The sequence below is a fragment of the Eublepharis macularius genome, chromosome 9, assembly GCF_028583425.1.
Source record: "Eublepharis macularius isolate TG4126 chromosome 9, MPM_Emac_v1.0, whole genome shotgun sequence".
Taxonomy (NCBI): domain Eukaryota; kingdom Metazoa; phylum Chordata; class Lepidosauria; order Squamata; family Eublepharidae; genus Eublepharis; species Eublepharis macularius.
Genome location: NC_072798.1, coordinates 93,673,568 through 93,687,173, shown reverse-complemented (window position 1 = coordinate 93,687,173; position 13,606 = coordinate 93,673,568). Strand labels below are relative to the sequence as shown.

The 13,606-nt window shown below is 44.7% G+C and overlaps 1 protein-coding gene across 9 annotated transcripts in view; it reads left to right on the top strand.

Moving 5' to 3' along the window:
• The window catches only part of KIF21A (kinesin family member 21A), a 177,709-nt gene that overhangs the window by 85,367 nt on the left and 78,736 nt on the right, over positions 1 to 13,606 (top strand). For 5 of the 9 annotated variants that reach the window (XM_054988266.1, XM_054988272.1, XM_054988271.1 and 2 more), the window contains exons 12-14: positions 2,376 to 2,414; positions 11,063 to 11,150; positions 12,285 to 12,402. In XM_054988266.1, the coding sequence (XP_054844241.1) occupies positions 2,376 to 2,414; positions 11,063 to 11,150; positions 12,285 to 12,402 (245 nt within the window). The remainder of the gene's footprint in view (positions 1 to 2,375; positions 2,415 to 11,062; positions 11,151 to 12,284; positions 12,403 to 13,606) is intronic. The other 4 variants (XM_054988270.1, XM_054988269.1, XM_054988273.1 and 1 more) reach the window with 1 other exon arrangement.

The window sequence follows — 13,606 nt, the reverse complement described above, 5'->3', positions numbered from 1 at the left end:
AGTTAATTTCTTCATCTCAGTCAATTCTCAATTTCAGTGCCATTTTAATCATTCCAGTTGTCCGTTAAAAGAAGTAATAAACATGCATTGCTGCTACTGTGCATCTTTTTCTACTATTATGTAGTCATTAAACGTAGGCACGTGTGTTTCTTTCTTTCCATTGCTTCTGAAGTGTGTTTTTTCTTTTGTTTCTAATAAGTAGTCATTGACATACGCTGAGTTCTTAAGTTTTTTTCCCATTCTGAAAGTTAAGAATTGAATTCTTCAGGTTTTCAGTGTGGATTAAATTATAAATGTGTTGTTTTTAACATCAAGGCTGAATATTTTCTGCAAAAATTGCTTATTATGTTACCTTTGTAGCAAAATAAGGGAACAAAACAATTTATTTTTGTACTCCGAACAAAGGTAAACAATGTGCTCTCATAATACAGTTTAAAGGCAGTACTTCTTGAAACTAAAAATGTATATAAATTACCCATTTTACTGATTTGAGGGGCCTATAGCTCAGGTGTAGCTGCATTTCTGCTTGAAATGCAGAAGGTCCCAAGTTCAATTCCTGGCATTTCCAGTTAAGGATCAGGTACTAGGTAATATGAAAGGCATCTACATTAGAGGCAGGCATGAACTGGGAAAATGGCGGTTCGTTGCAGTTCGTGTTTTGTCGCATTTCATGAACCACAAACCGGCATGAAATTGCTCGGTTCGTGAACCGGTTTGTTTGGTCTGTGACACGTCACTTCCGGGGCAGCTGAAGGTCTGCAGAAAGCCCACCCCCTCCCCTTCCAATCGCCTAGGAAACTGATTGATCAGTGCCAGGCTGTCTGCAGTGATGAACCGAAAAATGAACCAAACAAACCGACCTAAAAATCATCGTGGTTCATCAGATACGCCCTCCGATGAACCTCTGGTTCACAAACCCCAAAACGGCCCAGTTAGTGATGAACTTTGGTTTGTAGTTTGTGCCCACCTCTAATCTACATAAAACCTGGAGAGCTGCTGCCCATCTGAGTATACAGTACTGACCTTGATGGACCGGTAGTCTGATTCAGTATAAGGCAGCTTCATGTGCGTTTAGTATTCCTTCAAGGAGCAAAAGGGAAATCTCTTCTGTAAACTACAAACATATCACAGAAGCCTCGTTTCCAAAACTCCTTCTGCACCATTTCTCAAACTAGGGACCTGCGTGGGTGCTTTAGGGGGGCCACAAACTCCTCTCCTCTAGATCCTGTGAAAATGAAACCCTCTCAGTTTTCTAGGAACTCAGGAAAAGAGATCTGTTTCCCCCTCTTTTGAAGGGTGGGAGCTAATACAGTCGCCACTGCCTTCAGCCGCCTTAGATGGCTGGCCAGAAGATGTGCCAGTGGCTTCTGATTAATGAATAGTAAAGCACTAAGAACTCTAATTGGTTGAGTGACGCTGAGGTGTACCGTCTTAATGCTCATTCTCTTTTCCAATGCGAAGTATTTCATAATAGTGATAGGAAGATGCTACTCTGCATCTGTAGACAATAATAGCCAGTGGCAGTTCTCGGTGGAATACTGGAAATTCAAGTTTTGGTTGATCCCTGTCTGCAGCAGAGAGCCTCTTCCAGTCAAGGAATGAGAGAGCTCTTGAGTTGTGGCCCTATAGAATCAGCTGCAGAGACAATACAAGATACTGTGGTTCTTCACTGTATTGTTCTGTGGATCCCAGAAGGCAGAGATCTCCATGGGGCATGTCTGGTTTACTGTGCGCTTTGAAAGGTGCCTGTCTGCCACACAGCAGGGACCAGCAAGGGAAATAGGAAAGTCTGAAGAGGGTCTGTGAAAATGTTTAAATCAAAATTAGGATCCCCGGTTGCTAAAGTTTGAGAACCGCTGCCTTTTCTGTACAGTGCCCTTATCCTGCTCTCTCACTGAAATCATTTCCAGTGAGTCCCCAAAGAGTATCCTGTCCATGCAGTCGACAGCACAAGTGCTTCTTAACCTCAACAGGAGAATTATGTCATGTATTTTTAGACCATCCCCTAGTCTGTATTAGATGCTGATGGGGACAAACAAATCAATGCAGATACGTTTCTGTAGAAGCAAAAGGTCACCAAGTGCCCCCCCCCCCAATTGTTTGGCAAGGGAACAGAATCAGTGAGCAGCTTTCCTGTGCGGCTTGCAGGATATCTTTCTAGCAAACCTCCATTTCTGTTCCTTGTCCAGCTGTGGAGAACGTATTGCCTTTTTACTATTTATGGGCTTTTGATGGTGTCATTTAAAGAATTCGTTTGAAATCCACAAGCTCATGTCATATCTTTTTTTTAACCTTCTTGTCGCTCTCGCTTTTCACTGTCTGGTTTGTCCTTCGTTGGCTTGGCCTTCCAATACTGTATCCTCCTGCTTTTGAAGGCTGCAGAAACTTGAGGAAAGCAGTCAAGAAGAACAAAGGTTGGAATGTTTCCCAGGTTTTTAATTAAACTGTCATTTTTTAAAAATACACGTTGGCTGCCGATATAGGGCTAGATATATAGAGCAATTTATCCGATTATCTTTTTTTTTTTAACAAGACTTTGATCCTCTCAGAGCCAAGCTACAAGTGACGAATGACACTTGCCTGGCAAGTGAACAGACTCACGTGTATTCCTCCCTATTCACTTGCCATTCACTTGCTCTCCACTTGATCAAGTGGAGCACAAGTGAATGGCAAGTGAACAGGGAGGAATACTCTTGAGTCTGTTCACTTGCCATGCAAGTGTAATTTGTCACTTGTAGCTTGGCTCTGTGTTATTGTGTATATGCACCCTGAAAATTCCCAAAATAAAACATGTTGCGTTCATCTTGGATTGACATGAACCAGAGCAGTTTAAAATGGGGCTGGGTGTAAACTAGATTTCAAAATGTTTATTAAAACAGGGGGTCATACACCTATGAGATCAGATAATGTGGTAGTATAAAAGTTCTGGTCTGTAATTAATATCTCACTTAGAAATAGATCTGTAAGCAGCAGCTTGTGATTCATATCTGGAACATGGAATGTTTTCTTAACTGCTGTCCTTTTGGGTTCTGGTCTATATTGTTTGTTTTATTTAAGATGTACTCTTGAAGGTTATATCTGCATCCGTTTAGTCTAGCACTTTGCAGTATATTCGCTAGCCAAATTCTTACCTTCAGGGTATAATAGAAGGAGCCTGCCCCATCCCCATCCCAGTGGCATCTTGTATAAAGAGTTGGTACAACTGGTTTACTACTACATTAGAAATGCAGGAAGCGCCACAGAGTATATGCCATGTTTTGTGTTGTCATCTTCGTTGTTTGTGGGTAGGGTGTGTGTGTATTTAATATCACATTCTTTTGCATGGAATATTTGTCATATGGAGTTGCATCAATTGAATAGGGCTTGGCAGGGCTTTTTTTCAGCTGGAACGTGGTGGAATGGAGTTCCGGAACCTCTTGAAAATGGTCACATGGCTGGTGGCCCCGCCCCCTGATCTCCAGACAGAGGGGGGTTTAGATTGCCCTCCGCGCTGCAGCTGCCCCTCTGTCTGGAGATCAGGGGGCGGGGCCACCAGCCATGTGACCATTTTCTCCAAGGGCAACCCACTGAGTTCCACCACCTCTTTCCCCAGAAAAAAAGCCCCAGGGCTTGGCATCTTTCTTCTGGCAGGTACTTGGCATCAGGGCGGACAGAAATTCAGTAGAGGTATTTCTCTCAGAATTTCTTCTTTTTTTGCAACTATTAAGCGTATGGCAGCCTCGCCAGGAACAAAAGAGTGGCAGATACAGGGACAGTTCGCTGGTGTGAGGACTACTTGAGCATGCAGGAGTTGGGTTTTCCCCTTCCAAATTACGTTTATTGCTTTAAATGATTCCGATCCCACCACTTTCCATATAAATATTCACAGGGTGACTTATAACACTCTGAAAACAATAAAAGTGCTACGTATCACAAAACTAAAACAGGAGAAGCAAAAACAAAAAAGGCCCTGCATAACAGATTTAATTCCCCAGTGTGCCCAACTGTTACGTCAGGGAAACATTTCTGAATACAACTCAGGTAAGCACAGCCGTTACCACCCCAGCTATTAGCAGAGGTGTTGCAAATAATTCAGTGCCTTATCTTGTTTTAGCTCAATTAGTAAAGGAGAATACGCAGGAGTCCTAATGAGGGAAGTAAGCATAGGCCTTTTTATTTGCATATAAGCAAAGGAAGAATAATACAGTTACCAGGAGAAAAAAAGCCTCCTTGAACTGATCGGGTTCTTCTGAGCTACAATGCTACAACATAAGATTTTATACCTTTGTGTCAATTAGCATAAGTTATATAAGTTACAACCTTGGGACTGCATTGGTCCAAGCAAGTGACCACCCCCCTCTCACACTGGAAGAACAATTCTGGACGTCATGGCGTATCACCTCTAGATTATCTTGTCAAGGAACATCTTCTTTTGTTAGGAACATTTTGTGCTTTGCAGGCAAATACTATTTTTTCTTTGAAGCTACTTAGGCTCCCTTCTGGCCTTGGGAGCTCTTCAAGTCCTTGACGCGTCCAGCTGGTCTAGGGGAAAAGATGCAAGTCCTTCTCTTTGCGTCCTTCTTTTCTAGAACAAAGTTCAGTGCCTGCTATTTCTGTTTCTTGAAGGTAAACTCCCTCCGGCTGTCCTACTCGCAGCTGGTCCTTCTCTTTTCTCTATTCTTATTCTACAGCTACGTATGGCGTAGTACATAGTGGTTTCAGGGGCATCTTACTACCAGTAAGCTAGGCCAGTATACATATGTGGGTAGCCTTTCACCAGACTTCAAATAACAGGCACCTCACAGTCATCTGCCTGGGTAATTTACCCCAGTGTCCACTCTCTGCTTTGCACAGTAAAAATACAGTTCAATTACATGAAAATAGGAAAGGCACATGAAAATATTCTAGTCCATTAAATTCACTTCCATCAGAGGGAAGTAAGCATTTTTTCAAGGTAGGGTGGATTTTGTATCAATATTGGTAAGTGTGATTGTAAAATCTCAGTAAGGTGGATTTTGAAATTGGATGGGGTGATGGTTGTTGTGGGTTTTCCGGGCTGTATTGCCGTGGTCTTGGCATTGTAGTTCCTGACGTTTCGCCAGCAGCTGTGGCTGGCATCTTCAGAGGTGTAGCACCAAAAGACAGAGATCTCTCAGTGTCACAGTGTGAGAGTCTGAGAGATCTCTGTCTTTTGGTGCTACACCTCTGAAGATGCCAGCCACAGCTGCTGGCGAAACGTCAGGAACTACAATGCCAAGACCACGGCAATACAGCCCGGAAAACCCACAACAACCATCGTTCTCCGGCCGTGAAAGCCTTCGACAATACATTGGATGGGGTGACTTTTGAAATTGAAATTGAATCCTCTTCAGATCAAAACCTTATGAATGGGAGATTCAGCGATTAGCCTGAGAGAGATTGGTGTTTGCAGTGTGTCGCAGTGTGCCTGTAGATTGTAAAAACAAAAATTCTCCTGTAGGTGCAAATCAGAGATTCCTTGAATAACACACAAATAACAGAAATCCCTTCACAACTACCCCTTTGTGTGCAGAAAAGCACTTTTTGTTTTTAATTTTTTGAAGCATGGAAGCTCGGTTGCACTCTTCTGAATCACAAAAACAAAAAAATCCCATTTCTTTTGGTAAAACCTAGCTAATACTTTGTGTTCCATAATCTTAGAGTTTTTTAAAAAAAGAATCAACAAGGCTTAGTTTTGAAGGGGCTTTGAATATTTTGTTACTTTGATGTTGCAACACTTTTTTCATAGGAGCCCCAGTTCTCAGGGCTGATGAAATGCATTCCAGTGGGATTTATTTTCTCGGTCTTTGGTTTCCATGGATCCTGGAGAAATGAGGAGGAGCATCTTATAATAGCCAAGTGGCCCTGGCCTGAGGATACTTAAATCCGAAGACTGTAGCTATGAACGGACAAGACAGATCTTCCTACACACCTGAAAAATGCCACTGGTTTGCAAAAAAACTGAAATCTTAAAAAAAAATACATTGGGGGTTTAAAAAAAACCCAAAATGATAAAAGGAGTGCCTGTAGCTTTAACCAGATGCCTTCAGTGGCTGTTGCTAGGCAACCATAATAATATTCCAAGCTTCTTTTCTGACAGTTAAAGGCAGCGGGAGGAGGCAGGGCCTTTTCCCGGGCTGTCTGGGCCTTTGAGGGAGGACTCACTGGGGCCAGGCCCAGAAGCAGCCACCCAGTGACTTGGTACCACATGATTTGCATGACTCATCCAGGCCCGCCTGCTTGCTACTGTTCAACAGCAGCCTCCCTCCCTCCCAAAAGCCAGTGTAGTGTAGTGGTTAGAGCTTTGGAGTAGGATGTAGGAGACTGAGGCTTGAATCACTACTTTGCCATGGAAGTTCACCGGGAAACTTGGAGCCAGTCATGCACTCTCAGCCTAATCTACCTCTCAGGGTTGTTGTGAGGATAATAAAGAGGCAAGGAGAACAATGTAAGCTGCTTTGGGTCCCCATTGTGGGGAAAGGCAGTAATATAAGTGAAGAAAATTAATAGAGATCAAGAAGGGGGCAGATAAAAAGTAAGGTGTTTAGTGGGTTTGAAGGAGAGAAGGATGTAGGGAAAGGTGAGCATAGGGAGGCTGCCAGGAGGAGGGAAAGGGGAAATAGTGAGAGGAAGGGGATACAGGGGGGAGTGAAGTACACCCAGCAAGTCCTTGCAGGTTCCCCCCATACAACTGGGCCTAGCTCAGTTGGCACTACCCAACTGGGCCATCAAGTAGAGGCTGATGCTGGATGCGCGAGGATTGGAAAGGTTAAGGTGGGTCCTCACATATATATACTAATAGCCAAGTGGCCCCAATCTGTGGATACCTAAACCCACAGATGAGGGCCACCAGAAACACAACAGAGGCCTTGGCAATCAGGGGCAACACCCCAAGGGTTGCAGAAAAATACAAAAAAATACAATTTGTGTATTAGAGGTTTATTCCTACCCCAAAGAGCCACACACTGTGTGTGCAGGTGCTCCTTAGCTGTCTGGTGTTACAGCTTGTACCAGAGCAGCCCATTGAGGCCTAGGCGGCAGCAGCAGGCCACAACGACACCTACAGAATGGTGGGGCCCGGTCTACTTTCTTGGGCCTCTGCTCCAGGGCACATGGAATAGGCTGGCAGGCAGAGAAGGGAGACAGCACTGGGACAGTTCTTAGCTCTTCTTCCTGTGGCAGCTCAAAGTCCCGGTGGAGGCAGCAGAGGTGCTGATGGTGGACGAGGGGCGGGGGGAGACTGTTCCATGGGCCTCCACCACTTTCTCCCCCCTCAACACAGGAATCCATTTTACAGGCAATTTTTACTCCTTAAAAATTGCTGTGAGGCCCCAATCCACACAGCCAAGGCAGATCGGGGCCTCAATTTTTAAACTGCTAAAATTGCCTGTAAAATGTAATCAGGCTGCAGCAGCAGCAGGGAAAAGGTAAGCTCCAAGTTACAGTGGGGAGAGAAGGAAGGTGGCTGAGTGCATGCATGGGGGAGTCACAGGCAAGGGTGGGGGGCAAGAGAATTAGAGAGAATGGTGGGTGGGTGGCAGGGGGCCACTTTCCCACCTTTCCACCCTCTTCCAAAACCTCCTTGCCTCCTTCCTCTCAAGGACCCTCCCCCTTTGCCTCCCAAAGACCCTTCCCCTTTGAATGGGAGTGCAAAGGTTAATGGTGTTTGGAAGGCAGGTAGCAAAGGGGGAGGCTGTTTGCAAGGGAGGAGAGCTGGAGGCCTGGCACTGGTCCCTGGAATCTCCACCCTGCAATTTTTGCGGGTTTCCAACTTGTATATACTAATAGCCAAGTGGCACCCTTCCCTGTGGATACTTAAATCCATAGATCGGGGTCATTAGGCTAGAAATCAGATGCTTCTGCAAGCCTTGGGGAACAACCCCAGGGTTGCAGAATAATCTTCAACACAAACGTGTTTCAATTCCTCCAAACTACTTGCCCATTTGCTGCGAATATGAAGTGGTGTGCCACATCCAGGGAAGTGGAAACTGTCCCGCATGCTGGCCCTTTGCCTCTTAAACATTCAGAAGTGGTGGTAACAGGCTGCCTCAGGCCTTGGCAAGGTGGCAGCAACCCACCCCTGTTAGTGCCACACCCACCCAGTGCTTGGTCATGGAATGTGTGGATGTGCCCACCCGGTGTTGGGCCACAACTTGCCCCAGCTCAGCTGGCCAGTACTGCAGCATGGTGGGATTCCACAGGCCAGGGAGGGCCAGTTCTGAGCTCAGCTGCCCCCAGTAGATAGGAAAAGGAGGAATGTGGGGGGAGGGTGTTTGGGAGGGAATGGGAAGACGAGGGTTTTTTTGAAGAGTAAGGGGGGAAAGGGAAGGGTGTTTGGGAGGGAGCCAAGGAGGGAGGGGGGTTTAGGGTATTTTCCTGGAAGAGAGGGAAGTGGGTAAGAGTATTTGCCAGGGAGGTGGTAGAGGGTAACAGAGGAGAAAAAAGGAAGGATCATTGGGAAGAAGGGGACAGGGAAGGACTTTTGGAGGGTAAAAGCAAAAGTGGGGAGAATGGGAGTAGCCCTCCATGGAACTGCTTCACCGCATCCCACCACAACACAACCCCCGCAGCATTTGGTTTTGGGCCCCTACTTGTTTTTTCTCTAATATGTAGATTCTAGGGTTGCCAGCTCCAAGTTGGGAAATTCCTGGAGATCTGGGGAGTGAAACCTGGAGAAAGTGGGGTTTGGGGAGGGAAAGGGCCTTGGCATGGCATAATTCCATACAGTTCACCAGCCAAAGTAGCCATTTTCTCCGGGTGAACTGATGTCTGTGGCCTGGTGACCAGTTGTAAATCCAGGAGATCTCCAGCCACTACCTGAAGGCTGGCAACCCTAGTAGAGCCACTGCCGGAGCCAGGGTTTCCGGTGCCTCCAGCCACCCCCCCATGCGCATGCACGCAGCGTGCGTGCCACGGATTGCGTGATGACGTCATCACGTGATGACGTCATCACGCAGTGCAAGCCGGGGGCATTGGCCGGCGGATGGCTGGGGTGGTGGGCGGAGGCTGCTCCACGCTCCACACGCTGCCCTGGCAGCAGCTTGTAGCTGCTGCGCCCGGCTGGGGATGTGTGGCGGTGGTGGCGGCATGGGGCTGGCTGGCTACAGCAGCTGCGGCCCAGCCACGCCAGCTCCGCGGCATGTGCCTCTGCCCCTGACACTCTCTCCAGCGCCCCTCCGGTGCCCTCGCACCCTGAGGCCACCGCCTACCTGGCCTCAATGGGCACGCCGGCCCTGGAAGAAGCAAAGTCCCTGTGCTGAAGATGGAATGAATCCTAATCAGCATGGAACTGGGGGGATCTGATTAGCACTGAGTATATCACATAGACATCTCCAAATGAGCCACTGTCCATTTATCACTTACGGAGTATTATGTGCTATGAAGTCAAGTAACTGATAGAAGAAGCTAGCTGTTCATGATGTTGTGAACCAGATTGAAATTCATCAGCAAGCTGTAACTATAAAACTTGCTTTCAAAAGAAATGAGAAGGTATTAAAAAAAATGTTGAATTTTTTTTTTAATGATCTTTGATTTTTCCCTGTTCTACGATTTGGTCTTTTAAAGCAAACTTTTCCAGCTTAATCATCTATATGTTTTGACATACTGATTGTGCTAGTACCCAATATGCACTGGCTTTTGGTAGAGGGTAGAACTATTAAGATGAGACTGGTTATAAATCCAATTTTTAAAAAAATGACAGCCATAGGTGGCATCAACTGATTCTTCATTGGCTGGAGTGGTGGTTGTGGAAATATTATGGACCTAATAGTATATAAACACATGATCACATATTTTACTAATAAATAGTTTTTCTGTGTGCTGTAGAGGAGGAAGAAGTTGTATGCTGTGATGTGGTGGCTCCTAGGATTTAGTAAGCATAGAATAAAGCAATACTGGTTCTGTTACAAGGTACAAGTCAGTTGTGAGAAGTGTTATTCATTGACCACTTATGTTTTAAGGTTCATTAATTCAAATTCCAAGAAATAGAAGGAAGAACTTAGAAGGAGACCTTTGGAAGAGTGCTGTGAGGTTTCACCATTTTACTGCATTTTCTGTAACTCTCTTTGAGAGCCAAAACCAGAGAGAAACACCTAGTATTGCATGAAACCACATGCGTGCCCGCCCGCCAAGAGTGACAGCTTACTTGAAATGTTCATTATAATTTTGATCTAGGCCTCTTATCTAGGTCTGTCTTATGAAGATCGTCCCCTTACATTTTGGACGGCATAAATCCTGCACACTAGGTGCCAGCAGGAACAACCCTACAGGAAAGAGTTGGAAGTGAAGGCCATCCCTTGCTTGGACACTGGTGGCAAGGAGTAAGCCTAGCAGGGTGTGGCAGTATTTCTGGGGCTCTATTCTGGATATTTTGCCCAGGGTCCCAAAATCACCAAGACAGCCCTTCCTTCATGTGTCCGTAAGAAATAGCAAACTTAAAAGGGGAAGGAATAACTGGCCCTGGAAACAAGGGATCCAAAGATTTAGATTTTGCTGTGTCTTCCCTTTTGTTATTTAGGTAACCTTCTCTGAGGGTGATATTTAAATGCCTGATGTGTGGAACTATGACTTGAAGGGCTTCAGTGGGCCCAGCTCATCTTTACACCCACCTTAACTTTAAGCTGCTCTGGCATAATATAGTCAGAATCATGGTATGGTACGATACCGTAGAGCTTTTCTGGTGGTTTTGCTGTGTCTCTATAAACACTTGACAAGCCTGCCCCTTCTCCCATTTGTAGCACTCCAGTCCTCTCTCTCAGCCTCTCACTTGAATCTCCAGAACTCTAAAATTCCAGGATTTTATGCATGAAAAATTCCTTGGGATCTTTATCTTGCAACATTCCAAAAACTGTTGCAAGAACCCCTGTAGTAGAATATCCGAGACTTTCAATATTCGTTACTGTTTGTTAGTGCTTCAGTATCCTTTCACTCTCGTATTCAAACTCGTAGAATTGATTACCTCTTACTTTCAGCTTTCAATGAAACACCAGATTGTGGTCAGTGCTTTAGGCAGGGTGTTGGCTGGAGCTTCTTTTGCTACTTAATGCTTCCATTTTGTATTTCATAGTGTTGTTAAAGAGGAGAACACAGATAATGAACAGGAGAAGAAGGATGAGAAAGGCATTTCTGAAAGAGAGAACCATGAATTGGAAGCAGTAAGTATTACAGTGTTAACAACGTCAGTTCTTGCTAGCGGTAAATGTACTATATTGCCAGATGTTTTAGTCAAGGTTACCATAAACATAAAGGAAACATTGCTCCTCCTTGGAAATGCTGAAAACGGTGGAGGGTAGGAAGAGGACATAACGAGGGCTAGTAAATGATAGTCATCGCTGGGTGTTGTTTGTTGTAACTAGAGTTGCTGGTGAGCTTGGCAGCTTTGTAGATGGGAATCCAAATTGGTTGTCCGAGGAAGAATTTGAGGAGAGCTGATACTAATCCAAGAGCTCTTCTGTTTGTAACATAAAGGGATTCATTTCCAATTCCTGCAAACACCAGGAGAGTCTGAAATATGAGTAGGCGCAGTCCCACTGTACACAATGAGACTTCAGAATAACCATGCAGCAATAATGCGGGAAGGAGAGGAGGAAGGAAAAGTCATAAGCAGTTCAAGTGTTCATTAGGAGTACGATGGATTTCAGAGTCTCTGTACACAAGACATCTTACACGGGACGCTCATGCGTAGGGAGACGCAATATTAGCCTGGAAGCGTAGTTTTAAAAGGTAGAGCTGGCGGAAATCGCTCCTCAGAGGGTTTGTTAATTTCATCTTTGCCTCTGCAAAGGCTCTGTCAATTTCATCTCCCTACAGGAGGATGGTTTAAAAAGGCAGAGGTAGCAGAGATCACTCAGAGGGTTTATTAATCTTATCTTTGCCTCCCAGAAAAGAAGGTAAAATTGACAGAGCCTACAGGAAGGCGAAGATGAAATTAACAAACCCACTGAGGAGCAATTTCCGAATATCACGTCTCCCTACACTTGAGCATCCCCGTGTAAGCTGTCTTGTGTAGAGATTCATCAGGAAAGAGCCTAGATTGCTTGAACTTCAACCCTGAGAAAGCTACGGGGAGCTCATCCATCTCTCATTATTAACGCCCTGTAATAGTTTCACTTAAAACTTAAAAGCTTTGTGTCTCTTCACGTAAGAAGATGCACCTTCATGAACTGGCTAAACTAAAATAATACTGTTTTATGATACTTATTTAATACTTAATATTTACTTCGTGACTCTGTAGTCATAAAATAAGGAATCTGTGGATCAGTTGCAGTTTTTCTCTCTCTTTATTGTAGGAAGAAGGTCAGGAGCCCAGTGACCATGAAGAGGAGGAGGAAGAGGAGGAGGAAGATGACGATGACATGGAAGTTGTTGAAAGCTCAGACGAATCAGATTCTGATTCAGATGAAAAAGGTGACACATCTCAACATGGTTACAAATATGAAAAACAATTAATTGGGGTGTTTTGAGAGCTACTCAGATTTTTCCAATGAGCTGAATAGGTGACGCTTATTGGTATAACAGATTGGGGAGGGGGCAGTTACAGTTTCCTGCCATTTTGTGAAATGCTTATTTATTATTTATTAACAAGGTTTTTACCCAACCTTTCTGCTCTTACAGGACCATCAAGGCAGCTAACAAATATAAAACATACAAGTTAAAGTATCATCTCGAAAGGCATTAAAACCAACACATAAACACATCATTAAAACAATTTAAAATAAACACAAAAGATAAAAACAAAAGGATTGCCAAGCGAAACAAAAAATTCTTCACCTGCTGGCAGAAGAGAGCAACAGAGGGGGGATTGGCAAATCTCGTTGGGGACAGGATTCCAGAGTTTTAGTGCCATTTGTTGTGATGTTGCAGGATCCAATATATGGGCCGTTTTCACACACTGCTTACTGGCCATGGAACATTGCGCCAAGTTCCTGGAACGACAGCGTACTCCTGGCACGATTTCGCACGACAAGTGCTGTTCTCGTGTGAAATTGCGCCAGGAAGACGCTGTCGTTCCGGGAGCTTGGCGCGACGTTCTGTGGCCAGTAAGCAGTGTGAAAACGGCCATGGTTTGTTTGGCAATGTCAGAAAGTTTGGAACTGCACACTTCCACATATTTGCAACCAAAAAGAAACTGGATTCTTTCCATACGTCCTTCTGCTGCTCTGAGATGTTCTCTCTTAGACTGTCTTCACAAGGACTTCTAAAAAATGTTTCCTGTGTCTGTAACTTTGAATGCCAGACTTTTTCAAAATCGGACTCCTCAATTTTCTACCCAGCACCACTAACCGTACAGTGCAGTCCTAAGCAGACTTAAGACACTGGGTTTAGAAGGATGAGACGCAGTTTAGGATTGCGCTGCAAACATAAAGTGCCATCATGCACTTCAGTTGCATTTCCTGCTGCTGTGTTACGTGAATGTACTGGTCCCACTACATGTTGAGTTCAGACTCTTTTGAATTTGACAACAGTGAGTATTACTAATAAGGATAGTTATTGATCGGTATGCTATCTTTATTATGCACTTCCTCTGCTCTTGGATGATCTGGTGTCCGGAAATAAGGGTTAATATCAATATGTTTGGGACAACTGGTCTAAATGTATTTTCAGCAGTTTT